A 17,168-nucleotide genomic window follows, 5' to 3' on the forward strand; every position below is an offset into this window, starting at 1 on the left:
GGGTAGAATTGAAGATAAAGGAAAGAGGAGGTCGCGAGAAGCGGTAAAAGAAATGGTCTTGAACTCGAGTGCTCGACGTCACGTTGACATTTATTTCATACACTTCTCTTTTTTTTTTCGAATACGTACAGGACCGTTGCGCACGCAGAGCGCTCTTGAGTTTCTTAATATTAGCGGATTCTCGAGGAAAGAGAACATTCGAGGGGGAAAAAAATTTCGAGATACAATGGCACACGATACTTGGAGAATAATTTATTAAGGCACTTAGCGACCAAGCTCTCTCATGGGTTGTCACGGTGCGTTTACTTTCCCGACTTGGCTCGAGAGCGTTTTAGGCCCGTTTGGCATTTCAGACACCCTGTATAAATAGATGCACTTTGCTCCTACAAAAGGCACTTTCTTTTTCGACCGTCGAGCTACGGACCTACGACACCAACAACCGATTTGTATCGCGTGGTTCGATCGTCGCGAACAGCGACGGTACTGATCACGCCAGGAATCGGCGGAATTTTTATCTAGGCCGGCGCTCGAGATATCGACATTATATCGAATCGAATTACATATTTTATTCTCTTTCACCTTTTCAAGATCCTTCGGTAAATTATCATTTAATAAATATGTTTTCGATGAACGTCACCGGTACCTTGTTTACGAGTACGATGATTTATTAAGAATAAATGATTTTTGAATAAATACTACACGCTACGAAGGCAGAGTAACAGTTCACCGAAAGATCTTAGGAAAAATTGATCAAAGTAGATCATCGATTGCGTTATCGTTACATTTGGCTCGCTGCTTCTTTTTATCTTACGTATGTATAAAGACACTGGATACGAATATAATTCAAGTTACTGTATATTACATACTTAAACCTAGTACTATCTTTGGTATAGTTTTCACAAACTTTCTCCGCAATTACTCTCTCGATAAGGCACGATTCGCGACACTCGTTCATCGCACGTTCTACGATATGCTGCTGGAAAGAACGTTTGCTTAGTCCACCGTACAACTTCCATTCTTTCCAAACAATCAACAATGAGTTTTCCAATTCCTACACCCGTCGATGTACTCAAGGGTAGTCTTCTCTAATACGCATATCAAAATATGTTTAATATTTTTCAGTGCTCTACAATCTGCAGAATATAAAAAGGATCGCTGTGTTCATTTCGAATGACGTTCCTCGCAACTCCGAATTATCGTGGCCCGTACAACGACGCTCCCGAGGGATGCGCATGATGAGGATGCGTTGGATAATGAACAGAATTCATATGCGCCGCAGGTTGACCATGGTGCGCGGGATAAGCCCAAGGTCCAGCCGCGGCAGCCCCGTAAAACTGATGATGATCCTGACTAGATATACCAGGGATCTGGACCGTTGGTATCGCGTTCACGTAACTACTCGACGAGAGTACGCCGGTGCTTCCGGTCGCGGGCCTCTTCGCAGGGTTCTGCATACTGGAAACTGTAACGGAGTCGCACTCGTCCGATTCGCAGTCTCTGAACCCTTTGGCGAACGGATTGCTGGCGATCTTCAGTTGCGTGATGCGATGATTCTGGTAGGCGGTTACAGCGGTGAATCTCGTCTCGGGGAAGGTGAAGGTTTTGAAGTTCTCCGTGCGAGGATCGGGGCCAGAACCTGGCGGCGAGGGCGCGACCACCACGTGGCACCTTGGTTGGTACCGATGCATAGAGTTTAAGATTATCTGAAACGCGAAGAAGGTACTAAAGAATCGTCTACTGTAGTCGATACAGAGCTAAGGGTCTGAGAGGGGCTATGAATGTCTAGTTTCATAAAAATCGTGTTTTCTTCTTGCTTTGTGGAAGACTGAGCATTCCAATGTTTCAGGATCATCTGTTGGAATCGTTATCGGAAGACGACGGTGATCCGAAGGAGTAAGAGAAGTCCCGAGGAAGGGAAATGCAAGAGGAAAAAAACACACGTGAGGACCTTTCTATGTTTCGAAGGAAGAGCCACCGCAGGGGGGCGGTCACAATGTTTGACAGCCACGAGAGACTCGGTGACTAATTAGTGTAAAAACTAACCCCCGACCCACTCCGGCAACACGACACCCTCGTCCTTCCTCTTGCGCACACTTTTCTACGAGCATATGCCGGGGCATGTGTCTCTTTGGATACACGAAAAGAACAGAACCACAGGGTCGGTGGGGAGGAAGAAGAGAAGAAGAAAAGTCATCCTCGCGAAGAGCCAAGTGTATGTGTGTGTGTGGCCTTCCGACACGGTCTACCAGAATCTTTGAATACGCGATTTTCTTCCTCTCATCTCCTTCTCACCCCCGCCAATTGCTATATTCTATTTTTTTTATCGTTTCCATGCCAGAGATAGACAAAATATTAATCAAGATTCATTACAATAAATTACATTCCAAAGCTAGACTACTTAATGTTTACACATTTTGCAACAAGAAGGCTCCGAGTACAAAGGGTTAATATTAATATTCTCAAGGATCATACGCGTAAAACAAGCATCATAATGTATCGAATTTCGTCGCGTTTCTCAACCGTGAACGCTCCACGACGCAAAGTCCCAATTAAGAAACCGGAATCGTTGAGCGTTTTAGCGCCGAATTCTGACCCGACTGATTTTTTACAAAGCCCGGTGGCGTGCCTCTCTAAGCGCAATTAAAGGAACAAACTGCTCGATGGCACGTGAAAGAAGGGCCCGACAACCACGAGTCAAAATTCTTTCCACGCGTTAAGTAATAAATCCTCGAATGGAACGCGAGCCAACGCCACGAGTCGTTCGGCTTCGAAGCGCGCGCGTCCAGAAAATTCGTTTGAACAAAACAGTCGAACCGATATGGTTTGCTTCCGTGCTTGTTCATACATTCTTATCTTCCTCTGAATAAACTTCACCCGATAGTCATTCCAAAACTCGAAGTCTTAGCTTTCGGACAACGAAATAAAAACGATTAAACTCGTACCAGTAATTTGCCTCGCTTTCACAGTCCTGCATCGAAATTGGACGAGTCATCGAGCGAGTTTGTCGGCAAAAGTGACTGTCCCGCGTTTATAATAATCGACGACACGTCGAACGAGAACGTAGTTGTTCAGATTTTGGAATAGATAGATCAGGACCAGGACGAGCCAGATGAAAAGCAACCCCGAGAAAAGGAATTGTGACATTGTCCTAGAACAGTTTTCGAGCGATTAAAGAGCAATGGTAGAGGATAATAAATAATGAATGTAGGATTAGGAATCAGACTGAGTAATGATTACAAAAGTGATCGCTGGCCAGCTCTGTCCTGAAACAGGTCTGGTGTCGGAGGGTCGCGCTCCGTCCTCTCTTTGACTCACGACTGACCAATACAACCGACGTCTGAATCGAAGCAAATTCGAAACATTAATCGGTATGCCAATACGTCTCGGTGCCGAACCGCTTGATTTGCAATGGTGCCTGACACGCTGAATTTGGCACGGATACGTAGGGACGATTATTTTTGGCGCAACCGCAGGTGCATTAGGACACAATGAAGAGTAACGGAATCGAGAGGTTCTCGAAGTTCGACGCGCGAAGTAGAGCGTAACAAATTGTTTATTAAAACAAATCTACTCGATTGTATCATAGAAAAAAAGGTATATTTGTACTTCAAGCATTAAAGCAACGATGGTACCGCGGTTTTAGACTATTCGATACTCTTTCCGTTTGTAATTTCCAGCCACTACCAAAGGAATTCTTTTGAAAACCGTAAACACGTCCTCCAAGGCTTCGCTGTCTTTCCCAGGCTTCCAGAGCTTCGTTTACGCTACACATGTTTACGCTACTTGCGTTAGGCTCGCGGTTGAGTTTCTATCGCCGTTCCATCCTGGTGACAGGACTGTGGGATTAATAAGGCGCGGACAACGGAAGATTCCAAAAATTTACAAACTGTGAGTAGGCTCGCTTTACGATATACGAAAGCCAACAAGAGAAGTTCTGATCTAATAACCGAAATCTCAGTCGAACCATTCCAAGTGGAATCAGATACTTTTTGGAGTGACTTGACTTTGTACAGAGTATAATTAGGTTTGTACTCTCACTTTTCAAATGTTGCATCGAATTAATCAATCCATGAATTATGTTTCAGATAAAACAAGAACAAAGGTGCACAGGAAAATACGGTGCAAACTTTACCCTGTAATGTAGTCATTGACTCATTCAGTAGGCGATTAAGTTTCTACGATCAGCAGGGCATAAATCTGAAGATCGTAACGCGTTAAAACAATTATTGCTACTAATTACTCGTAAGACGATAATAGCTTCTAATAGAACCATGCCTCATTGTCGTATTTTGTCGTAGGCTGCAGTCTATGCACAGCTGAACGGCCAAGTAAATCGTTTCGTGGAGAAGAAAGAAAAAATGAAAAAATTGACGGGACGTCCTGGGGGACAAGGGAATCGTCCCGTAAAAATGTTACCGCGCGTCTCTCGCGGTCTTATAATTTCTCGCGAAGGATAGGCTCGTATCTCAGGTCAATTAAGGGGAACTCGTTCGTAAACGACAAACACGTGGAACGCGACACCGACGCGGCGCGTCCCGATGCGAAGCTTTTCTTCCCTGCATCCCCTCGTTCTACTTTATTGCGTAGGTGTTTCTCTTTTGCGTCGCATTCGGAATGAATTACGCTACGCAACGTCGTTCGCACGACTAAATTTCTTTTACGCGGAAGACAAAGCCTCGAGAATGGTCGTTAATCGTTTAACCCCGCTGTCATCGCTACGGCGACGTTAATTCTACTAGCTTGGTGCATAAATAATCTCGTCCTTCAGTTGTTGACTTGAAGAATACAAGAATTACTGTTGCACCAACCTAACATCAGAGATGGTCAAAGTTTTATTCGAATAGTGCCAGCAGAAATTAGAGTAACTCAAAGGGAAACATGTTCGATGTTATCGCTTACGTGTCCGTTGTCGTCGAGTTGATTGTTCGTGAGCTTCAGTTTGTCGAACGAAACGGGTTGCTTCATCCAATGAGCGCCACTCGCAGGACTGTCAGGATGCACGTGAATCCTCGGGGGCGAGATTGGATCCGCGCGACCAGCCACTACCCAGGCGCTGCTGTGAAAAGCGTATCGATACCTCTTGTCGTCGCAGGGTACGAAGTCCATCACCAGCAGGTAATCCGTGTTGGGGTCTAACCCAAAAAAACGACACTGCAAATTGATCAGAATTTCGTTCTTTCAGATTCGACGATGGGAAAATGCATAAGTGACACGAGAACATTTCCTGCCACTCCAAATCGCTCGTAAACAAGGGGTTGTAAACGGCTTCCAGATGGAGAGTCAAGAAATGCTTGTAACGTTCGAAACAACGAATTACTTTGTTTTGCACGAAATTTTGAAAATTAAGAACGAGTCATTAAGACATAGCAATGACCTGGAAGGTAGGGAACATTCTTCTTCCAGCTTTTGTGACGATCATTTCTGTTCCTAATTGATGGAATTCTTCCCATAGTGGTTTCGCTTCGAGAGCAGCGCCGGCACCAACCAGAGCGGAATGTAGAGGCCTCTTGGAGCCAGATTCTTCCGTCAAACTCGCGCCATTCTCTCTGGGATGGTGGTCTCCGTAATGACGATTGTTGTTGTTGCTATCGTTGCGAGATTCTGTGGGAGTTGTCGTGGAAATCGACGAATTAGCGACGCGCTGTGTTAGCGAGGTTTTCGGTAGGTTGGGGCTACGGGATCGTTTCACCCTTCCCGCGGTCTGCAAACACGCTGAAATGATAATTATACGGCTTTTACGGTTTCTTAGTTTACTAAACCTTTTTTTTTTTTTGTAATAAACATCACGAAAACATGTTTATATAAAATTTTCTAGCGGTGAAATTTGGAGGTACCTACCTTCCATCTGTTGCATTGGGGATGGAACGCTCGTCATGGACTGAGCAGAGTGATGAGTCTGATGATGGGGAGCCCATTGCTGATAGCAGCAATCAGCGGTGATATCGTGCCGTGGCTCGTGTTGCTGTTGCATCCTTACTGGTCCTCTGGCAACATCGACAACCGAATCACTTTCTTTTTTCTCACAAATTCACCATATACCTTTGAACTTGAACACTCTTTATCATTCACTCCAAAGCACAACTTGAACCGAAACTGAAGGGTAAATTGAATACGATCCTTCGTAAAAATTCGACTCGATTCTCTGCAGTCTTCAGAACCAAATCGCAACCACCACTGTTTCGCGCATAATGCAACCGTATTGTACAATGTAAGGCTTTCTTTGAAAATTTCGATCGATTCCACCCTTCGATCACAGTCACCGTCACGTTAACAACAAGAAACACACGTCACAGCCTGGCACTTGATTCTCTGCTTTCTGTTTAATCTTTTTTCCGTCTCGTCGAAAATTTGGTCCGCAAAAAACCAATCGGTGGATGTCACGCGGAAACTGGGACAAGGTTTGTCGACGTTGAAACAGAAGGAAAAAGAAATTGGCGAGCATGTCCCGAAGGACGGTTATCTTTCGTGGCTGGTCGTTAAGCGGTTCGAGGCAATCAACGAGATTCGAGATCCTGGGGCGACTATCAGAGGATGCTCGACATCGTCGACGGGCTCTCACACCTCTCGTCAACAGGACTTGTCTTCACCTCGAGATCCGGACGCTGACAAGGGCTTAAAGTCGTCGGCGGCGTGAACGCGACATCGGATGAATCAGAAAGAACTCCCCCGAGTCGACTACACCTCGCGGCTTATCATCGAGACATCATTCTCCGATGTATTCCCTCCCTCTCTCTTTTTACGGAAATCTCCTCCTCTTCTTTCCTGAGGTTTCCTCTCCACCGAGGTGACCGATCGAGAAACATTGGAGAGGAGGATCGAGAGGAAGGGAAACCTTTCACGAGGAAGGAGGGGTTTCACGAAGATCCTCCTACGCGGACACCCACGCTCGGCTAACTTGGGTTCACGGGATGCTAACTGCATCCTCTTCCTTTGGGTCCCGTGCCAAAAGGCGGAGTCTTCTCGGACGGTTAACAAACACTTGGGAGTAGCGTGATGCGTTCCTCAGGGACGAGGCTCGTGTCTCGTGTACCTCGTCGCTAGACCGCCGAGCTTAATTGATTAAAAGGAGGTGTTGATTACGCGATAACCCGCGACCATCGTCGGAATTAATTTCCTTCGAGCGTGAAACCAACGTCGTTCCCGAACCACTAAATACCCGTGTCTCTTCCTGGGTCTCCCAGGAATTTTACTGTACTTGTTGCACACCACTTACATTAGCGTTCGTAACGACTTTAAAGTATCGTAACATTTTTTTCGTTTCTTTCAAAGGAAGACCTGTATTTTCATTTTAAAATGGTTGAAGAAAATGATATATATGTATATACATATTTTTATATTTATATAATATATGTTTTCGCTTAATATCACTACCTACCATTAATTAACCATAACTTGAAGAACAACGATTCAGAGGAACGACTTTATTTATTAATAAAAAGTTCTTCACTCCTTCCATACATTTAGCCAAGTCGGTTGGAAGAATGTTACAAGTATAAACATCTATTCCGAAGTCATTACATTCCCAATTCCTTTGTAATTATTTACAATTAGTAATTACGCGAGTCTTACCGTTCGTGTTTAAAAACCTACGTTTCGTTTAAAAATCTACTACGAGTATGAATTACAGGACGTGGAACTCGTACAATATGTAATAGTGCCGGCAATAAATTCAAATTTTCGAAATTTCATCGTTTCTTTCCTCTATCGTGACAAAACGAATGCTAAATATTGCGGAACTACGTACTAAATCCGGATCGTCGGATATTTAAATACTTCGTAATGCGTACACGAGTTTCCAGACGTTCGTAACTATCTAACGATTGAATTCTAAACGGAACTATGTCTGTTTCTTCACCGTGGACTTCTGTTTCAACCTAATCCACGCTCGTGTAAGCCGCTAAAATATTTACTCGAAAAATAGTCGAAACGAGCGTTTCGTGAAAAAGTGAACAAATATGTATAATTAAAGATTATGAATTTATTGTTCTATATTATACGCAATAGCATTATCAATAGTACCAGTGATTTTTATATGTACGTACGTATGTGTACATACTAGAGATCGATGAGATCGTTCGACAAGATAATTCGATTAAAAACCAGTACTAAACGAATATCGTCGTTGCGGAGCGTCGGGGACGTGACGAATACTTATCAAACGTGAATGAATACAAAAAAAAAGAATGGATGAATGTTTTTCGTGAGTTTTATTTATAAAATAGAAATTAATGTACAAGTACAAGGGAGGCAAACATGAATCGGTGTTTGTTGCGAGTTTGTTGGCGCGTCGATTTTTACTGAACGACGCTTAATGATTTTCTTTTGTATGCGATTATCATCGGAAAATGGATTCTGCGATCTACATGGTGCGCGAAGAAGAGCGTGGTGGAGAAATGAACAAAATTAATAGTAGCGTGTAAATGTTAATGAGACTAAGAAAATTATTTTTCGATCCGTGTGGGATCGTTATCATTCGTACGATGAAATCCTTAGAAATCGGGGTTTCTTTTTATGTTTCTCGCCCGTTCGTGATCGTATGTGTATTGCATATTCGCATAATTTCGCTACTTGCGTTATACACATTTACAGCTTGATTTTTTTTTTGTTATGTTAAATCTATTATTACGATTTCCTCCTGTAAGTTTCGCGATCGTAATAACGTCAAGCAAAATCCAGAGAAGCTTCGCGGATACATAATCGACGTTCTTGATTCGTGCTTAATCAGCTCTGGAATACAGAGATAAACGCGAGATGTACAACACTGTCTTTTTTTTTGTTTCTATCCTTTTCCTCTAAAAGAAAAATATGTCGCTCGAAATTTATTGGCGTTTCACCAAACAGCTCGTACACCGTATCCTTTATGACCTGTATAAATTTAAATATAAAAACGTTGCACACGCTACAAAAAACGTTTTCTTCTAGAAAGTTATATCTGTATGTTTACAAATTTTGTGCATTTACAGAAATATAACGAAGCCAAGATTGCGTACCGCATCTGGGATATCTGTCGTTGAAAATGTCTACATACGGCGACGATATTATGTATCGATAACCTAGATGACAAAGTAATATAGGTATACCAACAGAAGCAAAGGTTAGCGTAATAAACTTATCTCTGGCGTTATATCAATAGTATCGTATTATACTAAATATTATAGCTCACTTGTACTTTTGTATCGTATCATGTTTTTTCAATCAGTGTTGCGAATGGTTTTTGAATTATTCGAGTTATGAAAGAACGAAAATAATATTAGCGAAAACTCAAGAATGAATACGATGTTAACCATTCTTGTCGTTTATCGTCTTTTTTAAGAATCTTATAGTAGCCGTCGAGAATTTCTAATCTAATCTTGAGTAATCGAACTTGGCTTTAACTTTCTTTTACGGACACACACATTCGATAACATTTTTCTTTTTTCAATTAACTTTCAACTGTCTTATTAATAAAGAACTTGTCCGGTTTTTGTTTGTTGTTTTTACTTAACGAGCAATGCCCCTCCGGATTTTTCCATTACTTAATGTGTCATTATAAACGGCTTATCGAAATTTACGATAAATTCGTGTATAATATGGGAATAGATGACAATAATAGTAGCGATATTAGGTAAAATAATAACAATAACAATAACATCTTTGCTCTTACAAAAACTTAATGTTTTAAAAGATGATGGGTATTCGAGGGAGTTGTTCCGAAGTTATAAGCTTTGCGTTCAAATAAGGGGGGAAGGGGTGAAAAAACAAATCTAAGGATTTCACTTCTTCTTGCTTTTGTTATTTCCACCTCGCGGGGGCGTCACTGGTCTACCTGCGTTCAGGCCACCGTACGTTAATTTCTTTTTGTCAGCTGGCTTTAGAATTTGGAAACTGCACATGAGAGTATCATCCACGGACATCATGGCTCCAGCATTGTCGAATTCGCCACAGTAATTTGGTGCCGAAAATAGAGTGACTAATTGCCTTTTCGCGAAGAATTCATAGCCATCTTCTACCACCTGAAATTTTCGAGAGAATTACGATTGATTCTATAAAAAGTCACGTACGCAACGCAAAGCATTAAATAGATAATGCGCTAAAATTAACGATAGCGTATGTATCGTGACATACATACCTGATGAGCGCGACATATGAGGTCAAAGTCGTGCTTATGTAAAAATTTGGCAACAACTTCGGCTCCGAATGTAAACGATACACCACGATCATTTTCTCCCCAACCCATCGTGTCTTTGTCTGGATCCGACCACAATAAATCGCATAATAAACCTTGATCAGGTACATCCGTTGGTCGCATAATACGTCTGATTTGTTCCATGCTTTGGAGATCCGGACTGAGACCACCGTGACAACAAAATATTTTTTCGTCAACTATGGCGGCAACGGGTAAACAGTTGAAACAGTCCGTAAATGTTTTCCATAGTTTGATATTGTATCGACGTTTACCTATGCAACGCGAAAGTAATAATTTTAATATTCGATATTTTTAAGATCCAAGAATGAAAGTAAAAACAATTTGCTATAAGATTTCTTACATTCGTCATAAAATCCATATATCCTGTTGATGGATGCGCATTCATGATTTCCACGAAGTAGAAAAAAGTTTTCAGGATACTTGATTTTATAGGCAAGCAGAAGACAAATTGTTTCCAAGGACTGTTTCCCTCTATCGACATAGTCTCCTAGAAAAAGATAATTGCTATCCGGTGGAAACCCACCGTATTCGAATAGCCGCAGTAAATCATAGTATTGTCCATGAATATCACCTTAAAAGAAAAAAAATATATCTTGTTTTGCTCTCTGGATAATAAAAAAGGGTGGTACAAAAATGATTTCCACTAACTTACCACATATTTTAAGCGGTGCCTCAAGCTCTAATAGAATAGGTTGAGATAAAAAAATTTCGCGTGACTTTAGACAGAGCCCTCTTATTTCTCCTTCTGTCAACTGTACATTTTTGCCTGGCCTGGCTCCCCGCACTGGAAGATTAAATTATCTCCATTTATATACAATTAGAACTTTACAAATTTTACAAATTCGATTAGTTACTCATAAATGAATGCTAGAATCAAAGACTAACATAGAAAGTGTTCTACGGAACAATGTACCCTCGAAATATAAATCTACATTAATATTACGACTCTGATTCTAAAATTGAATTTCTCTGTCGTTCCAAAAAAAAAAAAAGTCTAAGCGTTAGACTATGTCTATCCCCCTCCCCCCATTTTTAGCGGGAAACCGTGCTTTTCTCGCATAGTCACCAAACAGTGAATATTCTCCTACGACTCAGTTTCATCTATTAATAAATTTAAATAAATTCAAAGAATAAACGACGCTGGATGTTGAGAGCCGCATTGAAATGACCACGTACGACGCAGTGGCGATCATCGTGTGCACGGACAGAAGCCTCGCCCAAGGGACCAAGATTTCAGTTACGCACTGTCAATCTTGTTTCGCGTAAACAAACGGACATCGACGACTCGTCTATAGCATTTAAGATCGGTTGTATTTAAAGAGAGTTGCGTAATCGATGAAAGAAAACAGAGGCAGGGAAGGAGGAGAAAGAGGAGAAGGAGGAAAAATAAAAGGCAAGGCACGATAAATTTATTGAGAGTTATGGGATCGTTCCGAATTCATTCAGGTTCCAGAAAAACATTAACGTGGAGGAAGTTTAACAAAGGGTGACGCGGCGGCCGACAAGTTCGTCTCACGTATCCCCCCCTCCCCCTTTGAAGGAGGGCAAACAGGGCAGAGGCAGCTTTACCTTCCAAGAGCCGAGCTATGATGTTGTCAATATTCAGTTTGTCGGATTCAGCCATCGGGCCGGGGTTTTGTGCGCGTCCCGGGCTTCGCACGTATCACCTTCCTCTCGGGACGATTTTTGATTTTCTTGAATTTCACTCGTCCGACACACAGCACTCAATTGCATTCGCGGTTTCGCACAATGTACCCGCAATGGCCGCCCCGGACAACCGCGCACTCCACTCCCTTTTACCCCCTCCCCGAATACCAGCTCTTCTTGCTCGATAGAGTTCGAGCGATCGATTTATCGAGCATGCTCCGTGTAACGTTTACCCGAGGATCTTGGAAACTTCCACGACTGTAAATCCCCACGACTTCGAATCACGTACTAGATAATAATTAATAAGAGATTGCATTTATTTCAGGGATAAATTAATTAGCATGTCGACGAATTTTGAAAGTAGATAGGAAGAAGATTGGGAGTACGATGTACTTGCTTTCACAAAATAGGGGAATAAGTTTGTATACAGGAAATAATGTTGGCAATGTTCGTTCAAGAAGAAGATGAATTCTAGTAACAGCATAGTGCTTTGGAAACGAATTTTATTCGTTCGTAGCATTTTTGTCCATGTCGGATTAAGCAAATATGTAAAAACATGATAGAAGGAATCATTCCCATTAGTTATATATATATATCAATTTACACTACTAGAGATCTATATACAAATTGCCATCCTCCATATCTTAGATACCTTTAATAAGGAGTATAGTTTATAAATTATGTAAGACGAGGACATCCCAGCAGCGCACTGGGCAGACATAGATCCAATAGAAGTTATATAAGTTACTATTTACGTATAATAATCATAGATTTTAAGTGAAAATGTATATAAACATATAAAATAAAGTATTGCAACTCAAATTTACGCGCGCTTTTCTTCATCGCCATAGCCATCTAGAGGTGGAAACAACAAACTAATTTTCGTAGTTTGGTCAGCGCCTCTATCGGGAAAACGCTCAAGTTAGTCGCCGAATAGTTCCTATGCGCACTGCTAGATGGCGCCATTTGTTCAATTACCGACATGTCGGTAAATTGATTGGATAAACGGCGCCATCTAGCGTTGCCCGTAGGAACTAGTCGACGACCAGCTTGAGCGTTTTCCCGATAGAGGGCGCCATTTGTTCAATTACCGACATGTCGGTAAATTGATTGGATAAACGGCGCCATCTAGCGTTGCCCGTAGGAACTAGTCGACGACCAGCCTGAGCGTTTACCCGATAGAGGGCGCCATTTGTTCCATCAATTTACCGACATGTCGATAATTTGTAGGGATTCTACATAAAAGAATAACGATCACGAACATAAAACCGAACTTTATCAACAAGATGATTTATTTTAACAAAAACAATAAATTAAGATTAACAATTTGAATTCAAGGAGCTGATTGAAAATACGTCTGAACTGAATAGTGGTTGTTAAGGCAATGTTAAAAATAATTGCTACTAACTGAAAAATGAACTGCGTGATAAAAGAAAACGCACTTAAAATCTGCTATGTTCAAACCCAATTACAAATAATTCAATGTGAAGTATAGTACATGTAAAAAATCGATAAATAACCCTACAAATTTGAACAAATGGCCCCATCTAGCAGTGCATATAGGAACTATTCGGCGACAAACTTGAGCGTTTTCCCGATAGAGGCGCTGACCAAACTTCGAATATTAATTCAGCCTGTTCACCGCGAGATGGCGATCCATTTCGCGGTGTCCATGATACGCGGGAATTCAAAATTTACTTGCAACAGAAATTGTTGATTCATTTATTTATTCGTGAAAAGGTATCCGTCTAATAACTCTTTAGTTTCGTCACTGATTGACGCATTTAATTAGGCAATTGTTGCACACGGTACACCGTACTACTGCTGCCGTTACACCGCATTAGTGGTTGGATGCGTTGCACATGTTTTTTGGAAATTAAGAGTTCAAAGAGAAACGGTCCACTGAGTTGTTGCTCGGCGAAATCACTTTGAACGCTCGTTAACAGGTTTTATCGCCAGTGTGCATGCATGAGAGTACAGGAAAGCACAGGTGAAGCATGTACACGGGGGAGTTGTTCCGCTTTCAGCAATCGTAAAGCGCAGGTGCGCGTCGTTGCACAATGAACAATGCACGAAACGCGTCGCGCGATCGCCGTTCCTGTAACGGTCAAAGACGACAAATTCGATGAAAAAGGAACAAGAGAAAGGAAAAGCAACATCTAGAAACGACGCGATAACGCGTAGTGCGAAGGAACGTCAGACGAACAGGTAGATTTAACGATACGTAACGACAATACGAATTATATTTAAATAAAACGACTAGGGAACTCCACGAATCGGTGAAATACGACGCGTATTAATATTCAACGTCACGAGTCGGCGAATCGAGGGGCTAATTGTAACGCGTTGACGGCTACAACGTTGTATAACATTAAACTGAGCAAAACAATCGCGCTGGATTTGAATGCGAATCGCGCGGTAGATCGCGATCGGGAATTTAAAATCGCTGCGACCGAAACACTCCACGGGTTTGAAACCTGAATATTATTCGGAGAAGGGTTGCGAGACTGTGAGAGAGAGAGGGTGAATAAAAAAAAATTGGTGCCCAGAGACACGACGCCATTTCCCATGAAGCCGGCGAAGCGCGGACGGAGAACCGATCGCGCGTGCAAAGTTTAAATTTCGTGAATTCGATAGCTCGATCAAGCATCGAGAACGCGTGCATCGCCGGCCACGTGGACCATATGCTTCACGTGCCCCCAGCATGGAAGTAATGGGTCACGATTACACAAAGAAGACCCTGTCGAAGGATGGACGCGTCACCGGCCGTGGCCTCAAGTTTTTCGACGATACAGTAGACGGAACCGGACGATTACAACCATTTCCCTTTCTTTCTTTCTTTCACGTTCCTTCTCGACGAATGTTTAAACTAAATCAAAATATTCGAGTTCTATGTTGAAACCGTCATACTTGAATTCGGTAAAAAAAATTACATTTTTCCAATCGCCTGTACGTTGCTGATAAAAAAACCGAGCAGCCGAAACCTTTCCGCTGACAGAAGAGACACGTGTCTATCGATCGTCGCTTAATCCGGAAGCGAACGGCGGGAGGATACGCGTTCAAAGGATTCCCAAGACTGTTTTCCGTTGAACGGCTGAATATTGTTCCTCGACGAAAAGAAGAAAGAAATTATCAATTAAAAACAGACTAGGCTCCGTTATTTAGTCGACGGCTCGTGCAATTTGAATCTCTTTAATCGTATGCCGCCGTTACACGATTCTAACTTACCTTGAATTGACCGAAATGAAATAATTTAGGCCTGGAGTCGGTTATGTCTCCCACGCGGTGCTTCGTGCGGCGAACAGAACGGCGAGTTACATTTTCAGAGAATAAGTTAAACTTGAGAATAAATTTATTCTCGTTTATATAGACCATAAATGTTTCATTCGGTTCGACGGATGCTAAAAACTTGCAAAGGATCGCGTAACGGGGGTTCCGACGAATTGCTCGTAAACGCCGAGTAACCGATACGAATTCGTCGTGGCGTAGCAGAAAAGTAGCGGGCATAATATAATAGCGTTATCTGATGCGGCTTTCGTTCCGGTAAATTTCATCGGGGATCCCCGCTCGCGTGGTAATACGCGCTCGTAAAGCGTTATTATGAATTTGCATATTCCAGATACGCGCGGACTGCTTCCCTCCTGCAACAAACTCCGCTCCTCGCCTTCGCTCGTTAATTTAACTTCCTCTCGCGTTCCCGGTGACGCGTGTGCGAATGTCCGCGCTGTACACGTCGCGTCGGAGACAAACGCATCGGGTGGTGTAAACATTTATCGCGTTAAAAATATCGAATATTCGTTTGGAAGTTTACGAAAGTACGCAGGCTCGGTAGATTTCTGATAGTTATTCTTTAAACGTCGACTTCCGAAATCTCTGGTCGCCGTGTACGCGCCGATACAGGAAGTTCGTGTCACGCGTCGAGCAATCGGCGTATTCGTGGCATCCGCTTTTGTTCGTGCATCTTTCGCGACGCATTGTGGCCAACCGCTCGTCCGTGTAACTCCAGCAGTGGTCCAGGAAGGGGTTTGGTAATCCTTGAAACGCGTCCTTGGCAGATGGTCGATCGAGAACGAACGATCTGTCAGGACCTCGTCCTGCGGATCTCCGCGGGAGGAGACGATTGCAATCGTTGGAAAGTTCGCCGGATGACGATCGAAGGATAAACGTCGAAAGGGTAGCCGTCGCTATCGAGCAGATGTATCGATATAGCTGGATGTTGCCAGCCCACGTTGCGTATTCTTTGGAAAACGTGCTAATAGGTTTTCGGCTGCGTAACGAGCACCCCCGCGAAGCGGTGGTTTCTCGGCAAATTTGGCAAATCGTTGGGACGAAAATTATGGCTGCGGCACAATGGCGAGGGTCACGCTAGGGATCGACAACGAGATCGTTCTGTTTGCCGGCCTCAGCCATTATTCCAACCATTCCAGACGGCAAGGGACGCGTCATTTATCGGAGGACAAACGTTGTCGTCGAAAGGACTCGCAGCGAGTTTGCGCCGATGAATAAAGACGAAATTACTTTGGATTCGAAACGGGCTAAGGAACCAAAATCCGACGTCCGAGTTGTTTCAATGAAAAGCGCAACGATCCATCGTTCGTATCGACGATTGTATTATGCACTCGTTGGGATGTCCTATGGAGGCGAAACAACTATAATTGAGAATGACATCGCTTCGCGCGGAAACATCGAGTGCTCGGTGCATCGGACCTATTATTTGCAGTGATATGGTTCGGTAGCCGCACACCGAAATTGCAACGTTGCGGAACTTTCGAAAAGTCACGGATTCGGTGAAATCGGTAGCTGGAAGAGAGAGAAGAAAAATCGGCCGAAACCGTGAATTAGACAGCTGCGAGGAACAATGGCGAGCGTAAAGAGAGCGAAGGGTTGTGTTCGTTTAATACACGGTTAATGTGAATTTTCGTGGGCGCGTGCAACCACATCCTGTGCAATTTTTGTCAAAGTCTTTTCTCTCTCCCTTTGCTTCTTACGTTCTTACGCTCGCGTCGAATGCACGACGGCGACGGAGGTACCAATCGACGATCGCAACCACCCACGGGCCACAGAAATCAAAGGGGAGTCAGGACCAACGCATTATGCGTTGACCGGTGGCTCGAGCTAAACCGCTGTACACGCGAAACGTTAACAAAGGCCGCACCGTGATCGAGCAAAAATGAGAAATGAGAAATTGCAACGCGGAGGGCCGGCCCAGCGGTGACTTTTGGCATACGCGAATGAAATCCAAGTTGTACGTTGAGAGATGTTATACGCTAACGTATGCCACTGGGAATGTAAATTTATTAATTATCTCGTTTTAGGAAACAATTCGACGACCCCC

General features: G+C 43.0%; 2 protein-coding genes and 2 long non-coding RNA genes across 5 annotated transcripts; 2 read left to right on the top strand and 2 right to left on the bottom strand.

Annotated features, from left to right (window-relative positions):
- Positions 1–64: 64 nt before the first annotated feature.
- Positions 65–8,044, bottom strand: LOC128873394 (T-box transcription factor TBX10). Its single transcript, XM_054116962.1, has 4 exons — positions 5,839–8,044; positions 5,375–5,712; positions 4,900–5,151; positions 65–1,703 (listed from the first exon to the last, which is right to left on the bottom strand). The coding sequence occupies exons 1-4, from the start codon at positions 5,969–5,971 to the stop codon at positions 1,194–1,196; spliced, it is 1,233 nt and encodes a 410-aa protein (XP_053972937.1). The 5' UTR covers positions 5,972–8,044; the 3' UTR covers positions 65–1,193.
- LOC128873403 (uncharacterized) lies at positions 1,546–4,860 on the top strand. Of its 2 annotated transcripts, XR_008456411.1 has the most exons (4): positions 1,546–1,672; positions 1,847–3,594; positions 3,678–3,888; positions 4,086–4,860. It is a non-coding gene; the product is annotated as an uncharacterized LOC128873403 (long non-coding RNA). The 2 variants fall into 2 exon arrangements; XR_008456410.1 differs by having other exon boundaries at positions 1,847–3,888.
- On the top strand, positions 4,975–5,981 carry LOC128873404 (uncharacterized). The gene is made up of 4 exons (XR_008456412.1): positions 4,975–5,115; positions 5,183–5,381; positions 5,453–5,661; positions 5,816–5,981. It is a non-coding gene; the product is annotated as an uncharacterized LOC128873404 (long non-coding RNA).
- A 146-nt stretch (positions 8,045–8,190) lies between the features above and the next one.
- On the bottom strand, positions 8,191–11,991 carry LOC128873395 (serine/threonine-protein phosphatase alpha-2 isoform). Its single transcript, XM_054116963.1, has 5 exons — positions 11,756–11,991; positions 10,839–10,970; positions 10,527–10,757; positions 10,109–10,437; positions 8,191–9,992 (listed from the first exon to the last, which is right to left on the bottom strand). The coding sequence occupies exons 1-5, from the start codon at positions 11,808–11,810 to the stop codon at positions 9,753–9,755; spliced, it is 987 nt and encodes a 328-aa protein (XP_053972938.1). The 5' UTR covers positions 11,811–11,991; the 3' UTR covers positions 8,191–9,752.
- Positions 11,992–17,168: the final 5,177 nt, after the last annotated feature.

This window comes from Hylaeus volcanicus, chromosome 3, assembly GCF_026283585.1.
Source record: "Hylaeus volcanicus isolate JK05 chromosome 3, UHH_iyHylVolc1.0_haploid, whole genome shotgun sequence".
NCBI lineage: Eukaryota > Metazoa > Arthropoda > Insecta > Hymenoptera > Colletidae > Hylaeus > Hylaeus volcanicus.